At 47.7% G+C, this 18,080-nt stretch overlaps 1 protein-coding gene across 1 annotated transcript in view; it reads right to left on the bottom strand.

The window, feature by feature from the left end:
• Window positions 1-359: 359 nt before the first annotated feature.
• Window positions 360-18,080, bottom strand: part of LOC137521796 (carcinoembryonic antigen-related cell adhesion molecule 1-like) — a 118,954-nt gene continuing 101,233 nt past the window's right edge. The window contains exons 5-7 of the mRNA XM_068241535.1: window positions 15,653-15,690; window positions 15,259-15,357; window positions 360-5,171 (exon numbers count right to left, since the gene is read on the bottom strand). Coding sequence (XP_068097636.1) covers window positions 5,082-5,171; window positions 15,259-15,357; window positions 15,653-15,690 — 227 coding nt within the window. The 3' untranslated portion in view covers window positions 360-5,081. The remainder of the gene's footprint in view (window positions 5,172-15,258; window positions 15,358-15,652; window positions 15,691-18,080) is intronic.

The raw sequence follows: 18,080 nt of genomic DNA, 5'->3' as shown, positions 1-18,080 counted from the left end.
ACATCTACTGGTGATATAGGACTTGAGGACAGGAGTGTAACATACTTATGTAGACATCTGCCCCCTTCTGATCAGATTATTATTAATATCGGTTTATAAAGCACCAATATATTCTGTGGCAATGTTAAAAGTAAGAAAAACAGACATGAGGTACAGAATAATACAGACAATGGTGTACGCCAAATATAGACACTGGTACAAAATATACAACTGGTCATTACAGTGACAAATGTAACATGATGAATAAAATGTATAACAAATTCTAAGACAGCACGGATCATCCACAGAGCAATTCTAGGCAGCTGCCTAGGGCTGCGAGAAAATCGAGGGGCCTGGTAGATTCTTCCATCAGCCCCCCCCTCCCCCCCCCCCCCAATCTTACTAAAAAGAAACAGGTGCCTATCAGCGGTGGGTCACGTAGTGCTATATTGCTTAGGGCTCCATTTCATCTTAATCCTTTTCTGCAAGACACAAAAGTGTGAGAGAGCTCGGCCCTGCTTGCAAGGCAGAGGCGAGAGAGGCTCCAGCCTCAGGGCGCAGTGTAGGAGGGGGCACAGGGCGGGGCCAAGGAAGAGGCGAGAGAGACTCCAGCCTCAGGGCGCAGTGTAGGAGGGGGCAGAGGGCGGGGCCGAGGAAGAGGCGAGAGAGACTCCAGCCTCAGGGCGCAGTGTAGGAGGGGGCAGAGGGTGGGGCAGAGGCGAGAGAGGCTCCAGCCTCAGGGCGCAGTGTAGGAGGGGGCACAGGGCGGGGCCGAGGCAGAGGCGAGAGAGGCTCCAGCCTCAGGGCGCAGTGTAGGAGGGGGCACAGGGCGGGGCCGAGGAAGAGGCGAGAGAGACTCCAGCCTCAGGGCGCAGTGTAGGAGGGGGCAGAGGGCGGGGCCGAGGCAGAGGCGAGAGAGGCTCCAGCCTCAGGGAGCAGTGTAGGAGGGGGCACAGGGCGGGGCCGAGGCAAAGGTGAGAGAGGCTCCAGCCTCAGGGCGCAGTGTAGGAGGGGGCACAGGGCGGGCCGAGGCAGAGGCGAGAGAGGCTCCAGCCTCAGGGCGCAGTGTAGGAGGGGGCACAGGGCGGGGCCGAGGCAGAGGCGAGAGAGGCTCCAGCCTCAGAGAGCAGTGTATAAGGGGGCACAGGGCGGGGCCGAGGCAGAGGCGAGAGAGGCTCCAGCCTCAGGGCGCAGTGTAGGAGGGGGCACAGGGTGGGGCCGAGGCAGAGGCGAGAGAGGCTCCAGCCTCAGGGCGCAGTGTAGGAGGGGGCGCATAACTCACTCAGCTATCATTCCCCTATTGTGTTTGAAGCTGAGAAATAAGAAAAGGGGATATACAGCAGTGACTGCAGCCAGATACCTAGAGATTAAGGTGTTGGGGGCCCTGGGGCACTTCTTAGTCTAATAGCAATCAGTGTGTGATGGCTGTGGTGGGCGGGATGGAGGGGCACACTTTGGTGTCTCAGCCTTGGGTGCTGGAGGACCTTGTCCCGGCTCTGCTTGCAAGCTTACAATTTAAATGAATGGATGGGGGGGGGGGGGGGGGACACAAGAGGTGTGGTATATTTTACAATATGTCAGAAAAGTATTGAGATGAAATGGGCCCCTAGCTAAGATAGAAGGTTTTGCCCATTGATGATGGTCACCTGGCTTTTTTTTTAATAAGATTTGGTGGGGGCTAACACCCACCAAACCCCTAGTCTCGCTCCAGGCCCTAGGCAACTGACTAGAATTGCCTTGTGGATGATTCGGCTCTGCAATATGTATACCAAAGGCAGTGTGTTTTTAGGCTATCTAGTAAGGAGCAGAACTTGGCCAGAGGTCGGAGGGAGAATGGCCTAAGTTGGAGTGTATGATTTTTGGGCGAAGCGAGTTTTGAGGGAGCGTTTATCACCTGTGCTTGTGAATCAACCCCAGTTATTCTCAATACACCTGTCAATTCACATATTAACTCCCACAGAAAATTATGGTGACACTGATACCAGCCAGTATTATAGATCAGAGGGGCGCATGTGCAGCCAGCCGGAGGCTCGGACAGACGAGGGGAGATCTTATCACATGGCTTGAAAGTGGCCATTGTGGACTTATAGCTTCACATCCCGGACAAAGGGCTCTTTCTTCCTCGCTCAGCTGGCCATATAGTGTTTCCAGCCTGTATATCTACAATATAGATCCTCATCCTCAGTGTAGAAACTTTTATAAGTATCCTTGTACAACTCTGGACCAATAACACCCATGAATGTACCAGGCTGCTGTATAAAATACTGGGATTGTAATATTCTAGTGAAAGCACCACCAAGGACCACCATTACGAAAAATTGTAAAATTTAAAATAAATGAAGATACATAAATAAATGAAGATACATAAATAAAAGTATGTCTCCCTGAGTGAAATGTGCTATAAATGACTTTTCTCTTATGTTCCAGTCACTTACAGTAGTTAGTAGAAATATTACAGAACTGATAGGTTTTAGACTAGCCCATCTCCTCATGGGGGATTCTCAGAGTTTTCATTATTTTCAAAAGCACTTAGTGAACGGCTGTTGCGCAGTCCAACTGCCAGAATAGTGTGCAAACAGGTGGGGGAAACTGCATCTTTACATAGATTTTTTCCAACGACTGCTTTTGTAAAGCATAACTGAAATACTGAGAATCTCCCATGAAGAGATAGACTAGTCAAGAAACCTCAGTCAGATTTCTACTAACTACTGTAGGTGACAGCAACATAGGAGAAAAGCCATTGTAACAAATGCACTTATTTGTATTTGTTTGTATGTATTTTAAATTTTTCCCAATAGTGTTTGATTGGTTGACCCAAAACATCAAGTCATTGCACCTTCCGATTGGTGGATTGTGAATTGCACATTCCTGTGTAAATCCTACATTAATGATCTTTATTTAATCCCACCTGCAACTCTACAGCCACCTGTGGCCCTCCAGTGCCTTCTCTGTACGGTCCTCTGAGCAATCTCTGTATACTTTACCTGACTTCTCACAGAGCTTTCTTTGTTGTCACCCAACCTCTCTGCGCCCTGTTGGGTGACTCACAGGCCGTGGCTCCATCACTTCTGTCTTTGGTCATTTTCAGCTCCCACGTTCTTCTCACAATGAGCTCAAGTTACATATTGTAAAGAAATGGAACTTTTAAATAATACGGCTTTAGGTTCAGACACAATCCAGCCCCTGTCTATCCAGTGTACCTAAATCCTATTACCGCTTAATGCAGACAGCTGGGGGGCCGCTGCACCAAGACCGGCCAGTCGGAGGCAAGGATAATAATCGGCTGTGGGTTTTTTGGAGGGACTCGTCCAATGATCACTGCAGGAAATGTATAGAGGCAGGGCCGCCGTTAGACCATCACAGGGGATAGAGGTGTATGGGGCCCCAGGGATTCTGGAGCCCAGCCAGGGGGATCTACCATGATGAAGCAAAGTGAAGCACATGAAGGCACTTATCAGACACTTGACCAGAGCTGCAAGTTTTGAGGGGGTTGCTTGCTGGTATTATATAGATTCTGAATGCGCTTTGAGTCCTACGGGAGAAAAGCGCTTTACAAATGTTATTTGTTGTTGTTGTTGTTGAATGTCATTGAATAGTAGCTGTCCCTCAGGCATGAGATGGTTTCCTGACGAGGTAGAAATTGCTTGATCCAGCGATTAGCGCCTCATATCCTCTGCTGTACTGTGAAAACTCGGTATTGGGTTCTGAGGCCATCAATTCCTTAAAGGGCCTCTAATGAAATCCCAGCCATGGGTGGGTTATGAGGCTGGAACCACTGAGGGGGTATGGAGGGAACATAATGAATTGTAACGTGTAGCCCTTTTCCTAAAAGGACCTTATATCTTACACCGCTGTGGTGACGCTGGAGCGACACACCATGTGTGTGCAGTAAAAGTAGGCGTTAAGTCATCATGAACCATCATGGCTGATGGGAGATCACGTGACCTTTTGTACGTATCTTATTAGTTCTTCCTCCAGCCGTTGCAGATCAGAACCCAGACTATGCATTTTGTACAACATGCTAATGACCAGCTCTCTAAACTATGGTTATGTCAAGGCCACTATGCCAGATGCAATATGGAAACTCTGTTAAAGGCAACCCAAGGTGAGAATGAAATCGATGTTGCCATATTTATTTTCTTTTAAGCAATGCTAGTTACCTGGCTGTCGCAGTAATCCTCTGCAGCTAATACTTTTAGACGTAGACCCTGAACAAGCATGCAGATCAGATTTATGACTCAAGTCTGCCTGGATTAGCTTCATGCTTGTTTCTGGTGTGATTCAGGCACTACTGCAGTCAAAGAGATCAGCAGGGCTGCCAGGCAACTGGTATTGTTTAAAAGGAAATAAATATGTCAGCCTCCATATTTCTCTCACCTCAGGTTCACTTTAATCTCATATCTCTTGGAGGACCTGATGGTGCTGGAAGATACTGCAGTTAAAGCCTACACTCAGACTTAGGCACGGTAGGCAAGTGCCTAGAGTCAGTTGGCATTCGGTAGCCCCTTGTCCACTTCCTTGTGGTGTCTGCTGCTCCATCACATCCCAATTCAGACGTTTTATGAGGAAGTGAACAAGTATACATTGCTGCACATATATTGGCTGTTTGTATAGCCTCTGGGGGTGTCGCCTAGGGTGTGGCTGTGGGTGGCATCTGCTAAGGGGCGGGGACAGATCTTCTGTGCCAATAGGCCCTTGAGATCTAAATTCCCCCATGAATAGAACTTTATTTGAAAGTAACAGTGCCTAGAAACTTTTTGTGAATAAAAGTAGATGTGTTTGCTAAATAAAAAAGCAGAAATATCTGCTGTACCAATTTATAGATTCTTATCTCCTGCTTAACAGTAACTAGCTGCTTGCTCTTCCCCCCCACAGAGGATTTTGGCTATGATAGGCCATTGCCTAACAAGTCAGGAGGGAGGTGTGGCTTCAGCCAACAGAGCAATTGTTCTTCCCTTGCATGATCATGTGACCAAAATGGGAGTGTCTCAGATTTTTTTGGTGTGGCAGCTGAGGAGGAGGTGAAGATCCTGGCACCTGTTTCCCTCCTTGAGGGGTAATACTCGACTTTTTAGCCTTTACAGGTGCACTTTTGTGTCCGGCTATACCTGTGTTGCGTGCTTTATTTTTATTGGGCTGGATGGAGGGTTGGGTGAGGGGCTGTAGTAGCTGGATGCGTAGTCCCCAGAATTCTGCAAAACATCAAGTAAAAAAGAAGGGTCATGTTTAACTAAGGCAGAGTAGAACCTTAAAGGGCAAATACACCAAAACAAAGAGGCCCTGTAGTGCGGAGCAGTGCTTTTCAGCGCTGCTAGATTTGGGCGCAGCCAGCGCCGCCATAGACTGTAATGGGAATCAGTCTATAGCGGCGCTCAGTGAGTCAGAAGACGGAGCCGAAGTTGCTTAAAAAACACAATAATTCGGCCTCCAGCAATCGCTGGAAGCCGAATTATTTCATTCCCCCACTATCCATGTCGGCCTGGAGGGGGAATAGTAATTAAAACGCCCCGGACTTGTGCAGAAGCAGGACCAGCCATTTAACAGCTGGATCCTGCGCCCAAGTCTACCAGCGCCGTATTCAAATGTACGCCTGTAGTGACATATTGGGCTTGATTCAGTAAACGGTGCTAACCCAGTTAGCACGCCTAAAGACATTGGGCGTGATAACTAGGGTGCTAACTGGGTCAGCACTGTTTACTAAATTTACATTGCGCGCAAAGTCCCACACTGAAAACTTTGCGTGCCCACAGCGCGGTGTGCGCAAAATGTCGCATCGCGGTGCGACGAAAACGGTGCGTTGATGCGCCTATAAGGTCGCATTGCGTGCGACTTTAACGTCACATGGTGTGACATTAAGATCGCACCCAATGCGACCTTATAGGCGCATCGGGTGCACTGTTTTCGCGGTGCGCGCGCAAAGTTTTGCATGCGGGACTGTGCGCGCGATGTGAATTTAGTAAAGGGTGCTAACCCAGTTAGCACCCTAGTTATCACGCCTAAAGTCTTTAGATGTGAATTTATCATGCCTAAACTAACTTTAGGCATGATATAGGGCTTTTCACAGGCGTGCTAACACTTAGCACGGTTTACTGATATGAGCCCCTAGTGGAATGCAGTAAATTATTCAGGCTACCCACTTTTACTGTAATTATCAGCATCAGAAACCAGTGGCGTATGTAGAGGGGTACAAGCATGGCTAGTGCCATGGGCGCTACAGTGCTGCACTACAATACTGGGGGATGCCTTTCACTACCTATACTGGGGGAGCTATTTATTCTGGGGGACACTTACACTTCTCATAAGCTTTACTGGGGACACACCTCTCACCACCTATACTGGGGGCATCTCTCTCTACCTATACTAGGAGATATATCTCACTACCTATACTGGGTGGGTAATCATACTGGATGTATACCTGTCATTACCTATACTGGGGAGGGGGGGCTATTTATCCTGGGGGACACTTCTCATTGGATTTAATGGGGGACACCTCTCACCACCTATACTGGGGGGACTACTTATACTAGGAAATATCTCTCACTACCTACACTGGGAGGGGTGTGGGGGTAATTATACTGGATGGATACCTCTCACTACCTATACTGGGGGGGGGGCACTTATACTGGGAGACACTTCTTACTGCCTATGTTTGGGGGGAGGGCTACTTATACTAGGAGACATCTCCCACTACCTATACTTGGGGGGGGGGGGGGGGGAGGAAAATCCCGGATGAATACCTGTCACTACCTATACGGGGGGGGGGGGGGGCTATTTACAGTGGGGGACACCTCTTACTGCCTATATTTGGGGGTAGGGCGACTTATACTGGGCGACAAATCTCACTTCCTATACTGAGGGGACACCTCCCACTACCTATATATGGGCCCATTCACATTAGAAGTGCTTTTCTGAGCGTTTTGCGATTGATTAGCGTTTTTTAAAATCGCTCCCATTCATTTTCATTAAAATCGTGGAAAAATCGCTGCAAATTTCGCATACGTGATTGCGAAAATCGCAGCGATTTATCCATGATTTTTTACCGCAATTTGAATGAAAGTGAATGGGAGCAAATTTAAAAAACACGAATCAATCGCAAAACGCTCAGTAAAGCGCTTCTAGTGTGAATGGGCCCTAAAAAAGTTTTATACATACCTGGGGCTTCCGCCAACCCCCTTGGCGCTGATTAGTCCCTCGCCATCCTCCTCCACTGCCTGCTGCCTCCGCAGACTGGCACGGTAACTGTGGGAGTCAGGGGCTTACTGCGCAGGCATCAAACGCTCCCAGGCCCAGGAGCGAGACGGGGGAGCACGCTTGGCCGCCCTGTGCCGACTGGCCCCGACTTGCCAAATTTCCCGGCTGGATTGTGGAGGCTGCAGGCGGTGGAGGAACGTGACAAGGGTGCGATCAGGCCGAAGAGGGCTGCAGATAGCCCCAGGTATGTATAAAACTACTTTTTTTTTCTTTCGTCTCTGGTAAACTGAGTGCATCTATCGTTACCTACACTGGTGGACTACTTATACTATGGGAGGGACACCTCTTACTCCCTATGTGGAAGGGCGATATTATACCAGGGAGACACCTCTAAATACCTCTGGCTACCTATACTAGGGTACTACTTCTCAGAGCCGGGACAAGGCCCTCCAGCACCCGAGGCTGAGACACCAAAGTGCGCCCCTCTATCCCGCCCACACCAGCCGCCACACACTGATTGCTATTAGACTAAGAGGCTCCGCAGGGCCCCAACACCTTAATCTCTAGTTATCTGGCTTGCAGTCACTGCCATGTATCCCGTTTTCTTATTTCTCTCTGCTTCAAGCAAAATAGAGGAATGGTAGGTGAGTGAGTTGTGTGCCCCCTCCTACACTGCGCTCTGAGGCTGGAGCCTCTGTCGCCTCTGCCACGCCCGGCCTTTCTACCTTTCAGGACTTATACTGGGAGGCTAACTCTAGCAACTTATACTGGGGGGGGGGGGGGGATGCAATTTCAGTGTTTGCCATAGGCGCTATATTACCAGATACGCTCCTGTTAGAATTACTTCCTAATTCTATGCAGATTTCTCCTCCCAGAGCATAGCATTTCTACTATCTTTGGAACACTGAGTATACAAACACTGAGTATACAAACACTGAGTATACAAACATGCAAACACTAAGTATACAAACATTCCATAGTGATGCACCCGTCAGCAGTAAAGATGTCACTACCTGCGATGAATTTCAGAATGCAAAACAAGGAGAAGGAAGAGGAGAGATTCTACAACAGGCAAACACTGACTAAATGGTTTATAAAGGAATATTGTAAGAAAATAAGCAATTTTATTTATTTAATTATTTTCACTACAGTTTCTCTTTAACCATTTAAGGACCGTGGGGTTAAACCCCCCTAGTGACCAGGCCTTTTTTTTTTTTTATCAAAATAGACCATTGCAGCCTTAACCACCTGAGCGGTCTGGACGAGCTCAGCTCGTCCAACACCGCCGGAGGTCGCCGCTCAGGCCCTGCTGGGCCGATTTTCATCAAATAAAAAGCAGCACACGCAGCCGGCACTTTGCCAGCCGCGTGTGCTGCCTGATCGCCGCCGCTCTGCGGCAATCCGCCGCGAGCAGCGGCGAAAGAGGGTCCCCCCAGCCGCCTGAGCCCAGCGTAGCCGGAACAAAAAGTTCCGGCCAGCGCTAAGGGCTGGATCGGAGGCGGCTGACGTCAGGACGTCGGCTGACGTCGATGACGTCACTCCGCTCGTCGCTATGGCGACGATATAAGCAAAACAAGGAAGGCCGCTCATTGCGGCCTTCCTTGTTTATTCTGGGCGCCGGAGGCGATCGGAAGATCGCCTCCGGAGCGCCCTCTAGTGGGCTTTCATGCTGCCAACTTTCAGTTGGCTGCATGAAATAGTTTTTTTTTTATTTAAAAAAAACCCTCCCGCAGCCACCCTGGCGATTTAATCAGAACGCCAGGGTGGTTAAAGTGAACCTCCGGACTAAAAATCGACTCAGCAGCACTGAAAAGGCCTGGTGTTTTTTTAACAGTTTCACAGCATCAGAACTTTGTTTCTCTTATACAAGCCTCATTTTTAGCTGCACAGAAGAAAACTGCCCGGGCTTTTTTCCCCTGATGCTGTGCAAAGCCTGATGGGACTTTTGATGTTGTTGTTCTCGTTCTGCTGTTTTGGTGCAATTTTTTTTTTTTACATGTTGAATTTGACATTTCAAGCCTAGTGTGTGCAGCTGGGAGGGGTATTCAGGACACAGGACAGTTAGAACTGTGTCTCCTGCTCCTTGTCACCTCCTTTCAACCAAAAAGATGGCTGCCCCCATGACAAAGATGACAGCCCCCATGAATCACAAACATTTGCCTGTTCTTTTAAAACAGGGTGGGTAAGGCCTCGTTCACATCTGCTGCGCTGAAAAACGTGTTAAAGCGCATGGTAAAAAACGCATGCGCTTGTGCGCGCTTTAGTCCGCGTTTCTGTGCGTTGCGCTGCGCTTCTTTAAAGCACGTTTTGCTTACTGTAGCAGCAGCAGTTGTCAATAAAACTTTGTTTTTGTATGTAAATGTATTTTTTTCTCCAATTAGGGGTAAAAAACGCATGCGCTTCTATGCGCTTGTACGCGCTTCTATGCGCTAAAAAAGCGGACCCATTCACTTGCATTGCTGTGCGCTTTACAGCTCAGCGCACAGAAATGCATGCAACCCTACGTTTCTGTAACGCTGCTCAGCGCAGCGCATAGATGTGAACCAGCTACATTTAGTTACATGGAAAAATCAATACCTTGCTGAACGCACAGGGCAATGCGCTGTGGAAATCGCACAGAAACGGCCCTGATGTGAACGAGGATTATATTACCTATCTATTCTAATTAACATAACTAATGTAACTTGATGACAGTATGTTTGTCTAGGCTGAATTTTCCCTTAAGGCCAAGCTGCAGGGCCGTACAACTCAGCACACAAGAGCTTTCTGTTGGTGGGGTCTGATCGCTCCCAGGTTGTTTGTTTATTTATTTTTATATAAATATGAATTCATTTTTTTTTATTAACCTTTAATTTTTTTATTTATTTTGCCTAGGTCCCTCCCTCCCAGCGGCAGCCTATGACAGTGGATCGCTTCTGTCTCCCCCAGGGTTTCACCCTTTAACAGTTTGGGATAGTGAAGGTGCAGCGGAGCTCCGTCATCATCAGAGCGGAGATGCGGGCGTATCGGCGCGCACCATCTCCTGAAAACCCCATAGGAACCCATTCACGCCAATCGGTGTGGAGTGGTCCTGGGGCTGCCGCACTGTGCTCACGCCAATCGGCTTGGAGCTGTCGGCAAGAGGTTAAAAGGAACCTAAAGCGATAGGGATATAGCAGCTGCCTTATTTATTTCCTGTTAAATAATGCATATTGCCTGGCTGGCCTGCTGATCCTCTGCCTTTAATACTTTTAACCATAGACTCTGAGCAAGCATGCAGATCAGGTGCTCTGACTGAAATCTGACTGGATTAGCTGAATCAGAGATAAATATGGCAGCCTCGCTTTAGGTTCCCTTTAAATAACTGTGAATTGTGCGAGCTCCTGTCATACAGGGCGTAACTAGAAATCACTGTACCCCAATCGATACTGTGGATGGAGCTCCCTTTGCATAATTCCTTATCAGTGGCTGAGCAGATGCAGTCATTAGAACAATTGTGCAGAGAGCAGAAAGCTTTTTCTCTCTGTGCCCAGACTCCTCAAGCATCACTACAGTACACAGCACTTGGGGAGGGGTAGAGAGGCGGGGGGCTGGACGTGGTACACAAGAGCCTGCTGCACACTGAATAGGGACTGTCTACAATTCTTTGTCTACAAAACTTTGTAGGATTCCTTATCAGTGGCTGAACAGATACAGTCATTAGAACAACTGTGCAGAGAGCAGAACGTTTTTTCTCTCCGTGCCCTTAGCTGTCAGTCTCAAGGAACAGGGAAAAGAAACGTCTCCCCCCACACTGCCCCCTTATGGCTTCTGACCCCCTGTGGCCGCATCCCTTGCAGGGTCTATTGTTACACCCCTAGTTATGCAGCCAGTTGTCCCCAGAAATGTCAGTTGAGCCACTGAGATCTGCGCGTCCTCCGCCACCGTCCCCCGCCACCCCTGCCCCACAATACTCTCCCATTTCTTTCTTCATTAGCTCAGCAGAATAACTTTCCTTCTAAACCGAGAACTCGCCGTTCCGTTAGTGTAAACACGTGTGATCGCTATAATAACCCGTGATTAAAGGGAGGCTTAGAAGCACTTCCTTTGAAGTGGCGTATCTGCATATGACAATACTCAGACAGGGGTCAAGCGAGAAGTCTGAGGCTCCCGAGATCTGTCAGATAAAAGGATCATCTTCCACATGAAATGAACATCTGATACGTGTGACAGAAGTGGAGCATCTTCTACGTGGCGATGCCACCGGATTACAGGAAGCATTGGGCTTATTCTGTGCATAGTTATCAGGTATGTATCCAAAGAGTCTTCTCTGTATAGATGGCCAGGGACATGCTAATACATATGACTCGCATGCAAATTGTATGCAGCCTGGACAATGAAATGCACTTCCTGACGTGTTAAACGACCTTGAACTGAAAATAAACAAATCATATGATAATCAATTGTATCTACAGTCTTCAGCCTTAAAAGGACTTTCCTGGAATCCAACTGTTTTATTTTGTGTTTAAAAGCTAAAAAAAAAAATAAAAAATAAAAAAAGTAAGTTTAACCACTTCACCTCCAAGGGTTTTTCCCCTTAAAAAAACAGAGCAATTTCACCTGTCAGCGCTCCTTCCATTTATTCGCCTATCACTTTATTACTACTTATTACAACAAAACAATCAATGGCCTCAATTCACTAAGATCATGCTGGAGATAATAAGGCAAGAGAAAACTTACCACTGCACAGTAATAGAGTTATCTTATCTCTTCATTCCTTGCGTTACCTCCTCTGTAGTTAAGTTACCTCCTCTGTAGTTATTTTCACACGCAGTTAATGAACAGCCTGTCTTTAACTCTGAAGTTATTTTAAGGATTAAAGAGTTAACTTAAAGACAGAAGAGTTAACTTTAGGTTTGCCTGAGGTAAAATGTTTCCTGAATACTACATGCCTTATCACCATGGTAACAACTCTAAAAGAGTTATTAAAGACAGGAGATAAGCTTAGTGAATTGAGGCCTATATCTTGTTTTTTTCCGCCACCAGTTAGGCTTTCTTTGGGGGGGGGGGGGGGTACTTTTTGTTAAGAATGATTTTATTCTATGTTTTAACAGGATAAATAAGAAAAAAATCATTATTTCTCAGTTTTCGGCCATTGTAGTTTTAAAATAATACATGATACCATAATTAAAACCCACACAATTTATTTGCCCATTTGTCCCGGTTATTGCAACGTTTAACATTTTTCCCTAGTACAATGTATGGCGCTAATATTTTATTGGAAAATGAAGGTGCATTTTTTTTCAGTTTTGTGTCTATCACTAATTAGAAGCCCATTATTTAAAATGTAACAGTAATATACCCCCTTGACATACATATTAAAAAAAAGTTCAGTCCCTAAAGTAACTATTTATGTATTTTTTTTAAATATATATATACACACCGTATATATATATATATATATATATATATATATATATATATATATATATATACAAAAAATGTTTCAGGGCAACTATTGAGATGTGTGGGAGGTAAGGGGTTCATTTTAAATGTAAAAAAAAAAGTCTGCTGATGAAAAGAATGTATGTAGATGTAATTTTACTATTTGGCCACAAGATGTCCTCGCGCATAACGTTTCTGTGCATAGTATTACTATGCAAGCAGGAAGTAATGCGTGGACGTGTAAGTATCGATACCTGTGATTGACGATGCCATCTCATTGATGGGGCAGTCATTCACATGGGGTCTTAGATCAATAAATGGGAACTGTGTTCTCATCCATTGATCTCCCGTCTAAGGATCGACAGCGATAATGAGCACGGGAGCGCGTGGGGGGGAGCGGGAACGGGGTAGCTACGTACCTGCACAGAGTTATGGCATTTTGCAGGGACGTAGTTACTCGTCCCAAGGAGGGGAAGTGGTTAAAGTAACAGTGAAGCGAGAAAAAAAAAACGTGTGAGATAATTAATTGTATGTGTAGTACAGCTAAGGAATAGAACATTATTAGTATAGAAAAGAGTATCATATTTTTATTTTCAGTTATATAGCTTTTTTTTAACATTGCATCATCTTGTGATATTTGCAGTTTACAAACCACACTTTGTGTTTTAAATCACAAAACAGAGCAAAGCTAATGGCGCTTTGAACTTCCCTGCAGTAAAACCTTACCTCACACTGGGCTTGATTTACTAAGACAAATAGCATGCCTTATCTGAGTTAACACACCTTATCAGGGTGAGCGCTACAAACTTATGCCTGCTATTTGGCAATGACGAGAGCTCCATTCGTCTTGCCCTGAGTCCCTGCAGGTTCGTAGCGCTCACTATCCTACTCTGATAAGGCGTGTTAACTTTGATAAGGCATGCTATTTGCCTTAGTGAAGGAAGCCCTGGTCTCTGACTGTTTCTGTGATGTATAAGTGCTTCAGAAAATAGGACAGTCTCTGACCCAAGTTGGGTCAGTCAGAGAAGCTCTTTTGCATAGATATCAACTGAAGTTTCTTATCTCTTCCTGTACTAGAAACCATAGGAGACTCCTTTCTTTGCTACTAATGTTCTATTTCTTAGCTGTACTACACACACAATTCATTATTTTCACTTCAGATTCCCTTTAATGTGATTATTGTCTCAGCTGAGTGACACAGTAAATTCAAGTTGTACAGCACCTATTTTGAACTATTGACATTTTTAACCTAACCCCGACATTTCTTTGCCAAGCAAAAGTTTTATGGGTTGTAATTAGTTATCAGTGAGTGTTACTATAGTCCAGTCTAGTCCCACGAAAGAGAAAATGTAATTTGCATACCTGAATCTTTAACCTTTACACTGAGAAAAAAAAGAAAAAAGATACAGCGTAGTACTATATTGGAATGGTACTATACATACACATGATTAAAGGGGCCCATACACTCAGCCAATTTTCTGGCCGACCGATCGATCAAAATCGATCGATCGATTGATCGGTTGGCCAATTGACCGATCGACGGCTGAATTCGATCGATTTCGATGGATTTCCATCGAACTGGCAGGGTGGAAAATCTAGGTCGATCTGATGAGATTGATTATCGTTTTGCATTGGCCCTAATGGAAATCTGATGGCAAAAAAATGCCATCAGATCGAATTTCAATAGATTTCAAACTGAAATCTATTGGAATTCTATCCTAGTGAAAAATGTTCTAAAAACACATCAGATAGATCATCAGATGCATTTCTTATCTATCTGCTGCCAATCTGACGAGTGTATGGGCACCTTTAGTCATCATGTCACTTCAGGTACCCTCTAAGTTTGCACACTTCCTGGAAATGTCAGCACCTCCCTGACCATCTTAAGGCCCGGTTCACATTAGCGGTGGCCGTCCGGAATCGCCGTGCAGGAGCCGCACCGCTTGCAGAACGGACGGAACGGACGCACGGCATAGCAATGAAAGCCTATGCGTCCGTTCACATGCGTCCGTTCTGCCGGACCGGATCCGGGCCGGATCCGGACTCCGGCCTCCGTTCCAACATGCGCTATTTTTTGATCCGGCTCCTCCGGCAGCCGTATCCGGGGCGGAGCCGGACTGCACCATCTGGCCAATACAAACCAATGGGAACCGGAGAGCGCACAACACACTGGCTGAGAAATCCGGATGTTCTACCCCACTTCCTATGCGGATTGTTGCGGCGATATTGGATGGGGACACATGGGCAAGCATTTTGGAGTGGAGCAGCACAGCTGGATCCGGATCCGGAGATGTTGGCAGCATGTCGCAGGTGGAGGTGAGTGCTAAACAGCAGAGGGCCTGATTCCACAGGTCCCCCTTCTGCTGACCTCCCAGACCCCAGCATTTTTTTTGTTTTTTACGTTACTTTTGCCAAACGGATCCGGATCGCATCCTGATGAACACCTGATGCAACCTGACCGGATCCGGATCGGATCCGGATCAGAACCGTACGGTTCCGATCCGGATCCGGTCCGGATCCGGTCAGGTCATCCGGTCCGTTTGGCAAACAACCGCAAGTGTGAACCGGGCCTTACTCCAGCAATGTAAAGTGATGCTTCTGAACCTGGATGTGCAGCCAAAGCCTTAGCCTGACCACAGAGAAGACATGTTGTATGAAAGCCCCGATTGGCACCGGGGAACTCACCATGATGTAGGAGCCCATAGAGATGGACGAGTTGCGGTACATGATGTTGTTGACGGTGAAATAGGCCGGGTCATCTGGTGACAGTGTGTTTCCCGACACCTGCAGGGGTGGAAGCAAAGTTGTGGGATTGGAAAGGAAGAACATAGGTTTCAGTTATGTTTTTCTCCTTTCCTGGGCTTTCTTGTGTCACTTCAATGCCTTCAACCCTGTACAACGTCCCTCTCCCATGTGCAACCCCGGAGCTCCCCTCTACTACGCAAACATGCCTTTCATATACAGCAGGCCTTTCCCACCCCCAGCCCTAGGTGCGCACTGGGCTACAGTAACCATAGTCTGTGGCTTATGTTGTCTTTTCTGAAAGGGAAAAAGTGGAACTGTAAAAAGAATTTCTTACCGTGCGGAGAACATCTTTATGTTGAGGTTTCTTCTCTTCTGCTTGGAATAAAAACAACAGTGTGTCACTACATAGCAGAAGCTTAAAGGACAACCGAGGTGACATGTGACATGATGAGATAGACATGTGTATGTACACAGTGGCGTAGCTACAAACCTCTGGGCCCCGATGCGGAATCTGGATGTGGGCCCCCCCCCCCGGCAACAACAGCCCCCCCTCCCCCGACAACACCCGACGGATGCACACACATATCAAAATCCCTATAGCCAGCTATAGGTACCCCCAGTATAGGTAGTCAGGCATAGGTAAGCCAGTATAGTTGCCCCCGGTATAGGTGAGATAGGCAGGCGCTGCCGGTATAAGTTAGATAGATAGGTGCCCCCAGTACAGGTTAGCTAGGTGGGTGCCTCTAATATAGGTAGCCAGAATAGTTGCCCCCAGCGTAGGTTAGATAGGTAGGTGCCCCCAGTATAGGTTAGTTAGGTAGGTGCCTCCAATATAGGTAGCCAGTTTAGTTGCCACCTGTATAGGCTAGCTAGGTGCCCCCAATACAGGTTAGATAAGTAAGTGCCCCCAGTATAGGTTAGATAGGTAGGTGCCCCCAGTATAAATTAGATTAGGTCGGTGCCCCCTAGTATAGGTTAGATTAGGTAGCTGCCCCCCAGTATAGGTTAGATTAGGTAGCTGCCCCCCAGGATAGATTAGGTAGCTGCCCCCAGGATAGATTAGGTAGGTGCCCCCCAGTGTAGGTTAGATGAGGTAGCTGCCCCCCAGGATAGATTAGGTAGCTTCCCCCCAGGATAGATTAGGTAGCTGCCCCCCAGGATAGATTAGGTAGCTGCCCCCCAGGATAGATTAGATAGCTGCCCCCCAGGATTAGGTTAGAATAGGTAGGTGCCCCCCAGGATAGATTAGGTAGCTGCCCCCCAGGATTAGGTTAGATTAGGTAGCTGCCCCCCAGGATAGATTAGGTAGCTGCCCCCAGGATAGATTAGGTAGGTGCCCCCCAGTATAGGTTAGATTAGGTAGCTGCCCCCCAGGATTAGGTTAGATTAGGTAGGTGCCCCCCAGGATAGATTAGGTAGCTGCCCCCAGGATAGATTAGGTAGGTGCCCCCCAGTATAGGTTAGATTAGGTAGCTGTCCCCCAGGATTAGGTTAGATTAGGTAGGTGCCCCCCAGGATAGATTAGGTAGCTGCCCCCAGGATAGATTAGGTAGGTGCCCCCCAGTATAGGTTAGATTAGGTAGCTGCCCCCCAGGATTAGGTTAGATTAGGTAGGTGCCCCCCAGGATAGATTAGGTAGCTGCCCCCAGGATAGATTAGGTAGGTGCCCCCCAGTATAGGTTAGATTAGGTAGGTGCCCCCCAGGATAGATTAGGTAGCTGCCCCCAGGATAGATTAGGTAGGTGCCCCCCAGTATAGGTTAGATTAGGTAGCTGCCCCCCAGGATTAGGTTAGATTAGGTAGGTGCCCCCCAGGATAGATTAGGTAGCTGCCCCCAGGATAGATTAGGTAGGTGCCCCCCAGTATAGGTTAGATTAGGTAGCTGCCCCCCAGGATTAGGTTAGATTAGGTAGGTGCCCCCCAGGATAGATTAGGTAGGTGCCCCCCAGTATAGGTTAGATTAGGTAGGTGCCCCCCAGGATAGATTAGGTAGCTGCCCCCCAGGATAGATTAGGTAGCTGCCTGTCCCCATAATGGAGGGGGGGGGCCGCAGCCGCGGGGAGGGCAGCCCGACCTCTCCCTCCCTTCCTCTCCCCGGGGCCCCCCCTCAGATGCAGAGTAAGCGGCTAACGGAAGCGCTATAGGCAGAACTCACCTCCGTCCCTGGTTCCAATCGCCGCTGATCTCCTCTCTGGCTGGCTCTGCATAGATGCTTACACACGCAGCTTCCTGTTTAGCCGGAAGCTGCGTGTGTAACAACATCTATGCAGAGCCAGCCAGAGAGGAGATCAGCGGCGAGTGGGACGCAGGGAGGTGAGTTCTGCCTATAGCGCTTCCGTTAGCCGCTTACTCTGCATCTGAGGGGGGGGCCCGGGGAGAGGAAGGGAGGAAGAGGTCGGGCTGCCCTCCCCGCGGCTGCGGCTCCCTCCTACCAGCGCGAACGGGCGCATGGCCCTCCAAACGGAGATGGGCCCCCCGGGCCCCTCCCCCGCCTCCTCAGGAGCCGGGCCCGGTCGCCAAGGCGACCGCTGCGACCACGGGCCCTACGCCCTTGTATGTACAGTGCCTAGCACACAAATAACTAGACTGTCTTCCTTTTTTTCTTTCTCTGCATGAAAAAGTTAAAATCCGGTATGCAAGTGACAGTTTCTGTCTGGGTAGGGACCGGGTTGGACTGGGTCAGGCTATAGCATAACCCTCACTGATAAGTAATTACAGCCATAAAACACTTTCCTGTCAGTAAATGGCTTCCTGGAGCAGGA

This window comes from Hyperolius riggenbachi, chromosome 6 (genome assembly GCF_040937935.1).
Source record: "Hyperolius riggenbachi isolate aHypRig1 chromosome 6, aHypRig1.pri, whole genome shotgun sequence".
Lineage (NCBI taxonomy): Eukaryota > Metazoa > Chordata > Amphibia > Anura > Hyperoliidae > Hyperolius > Hyperolius riggenbachi.
Note: the sequence above shows the minus strand (reverse complement) of the source record. Positions and strands in the feature narration are given on the sequence as shown.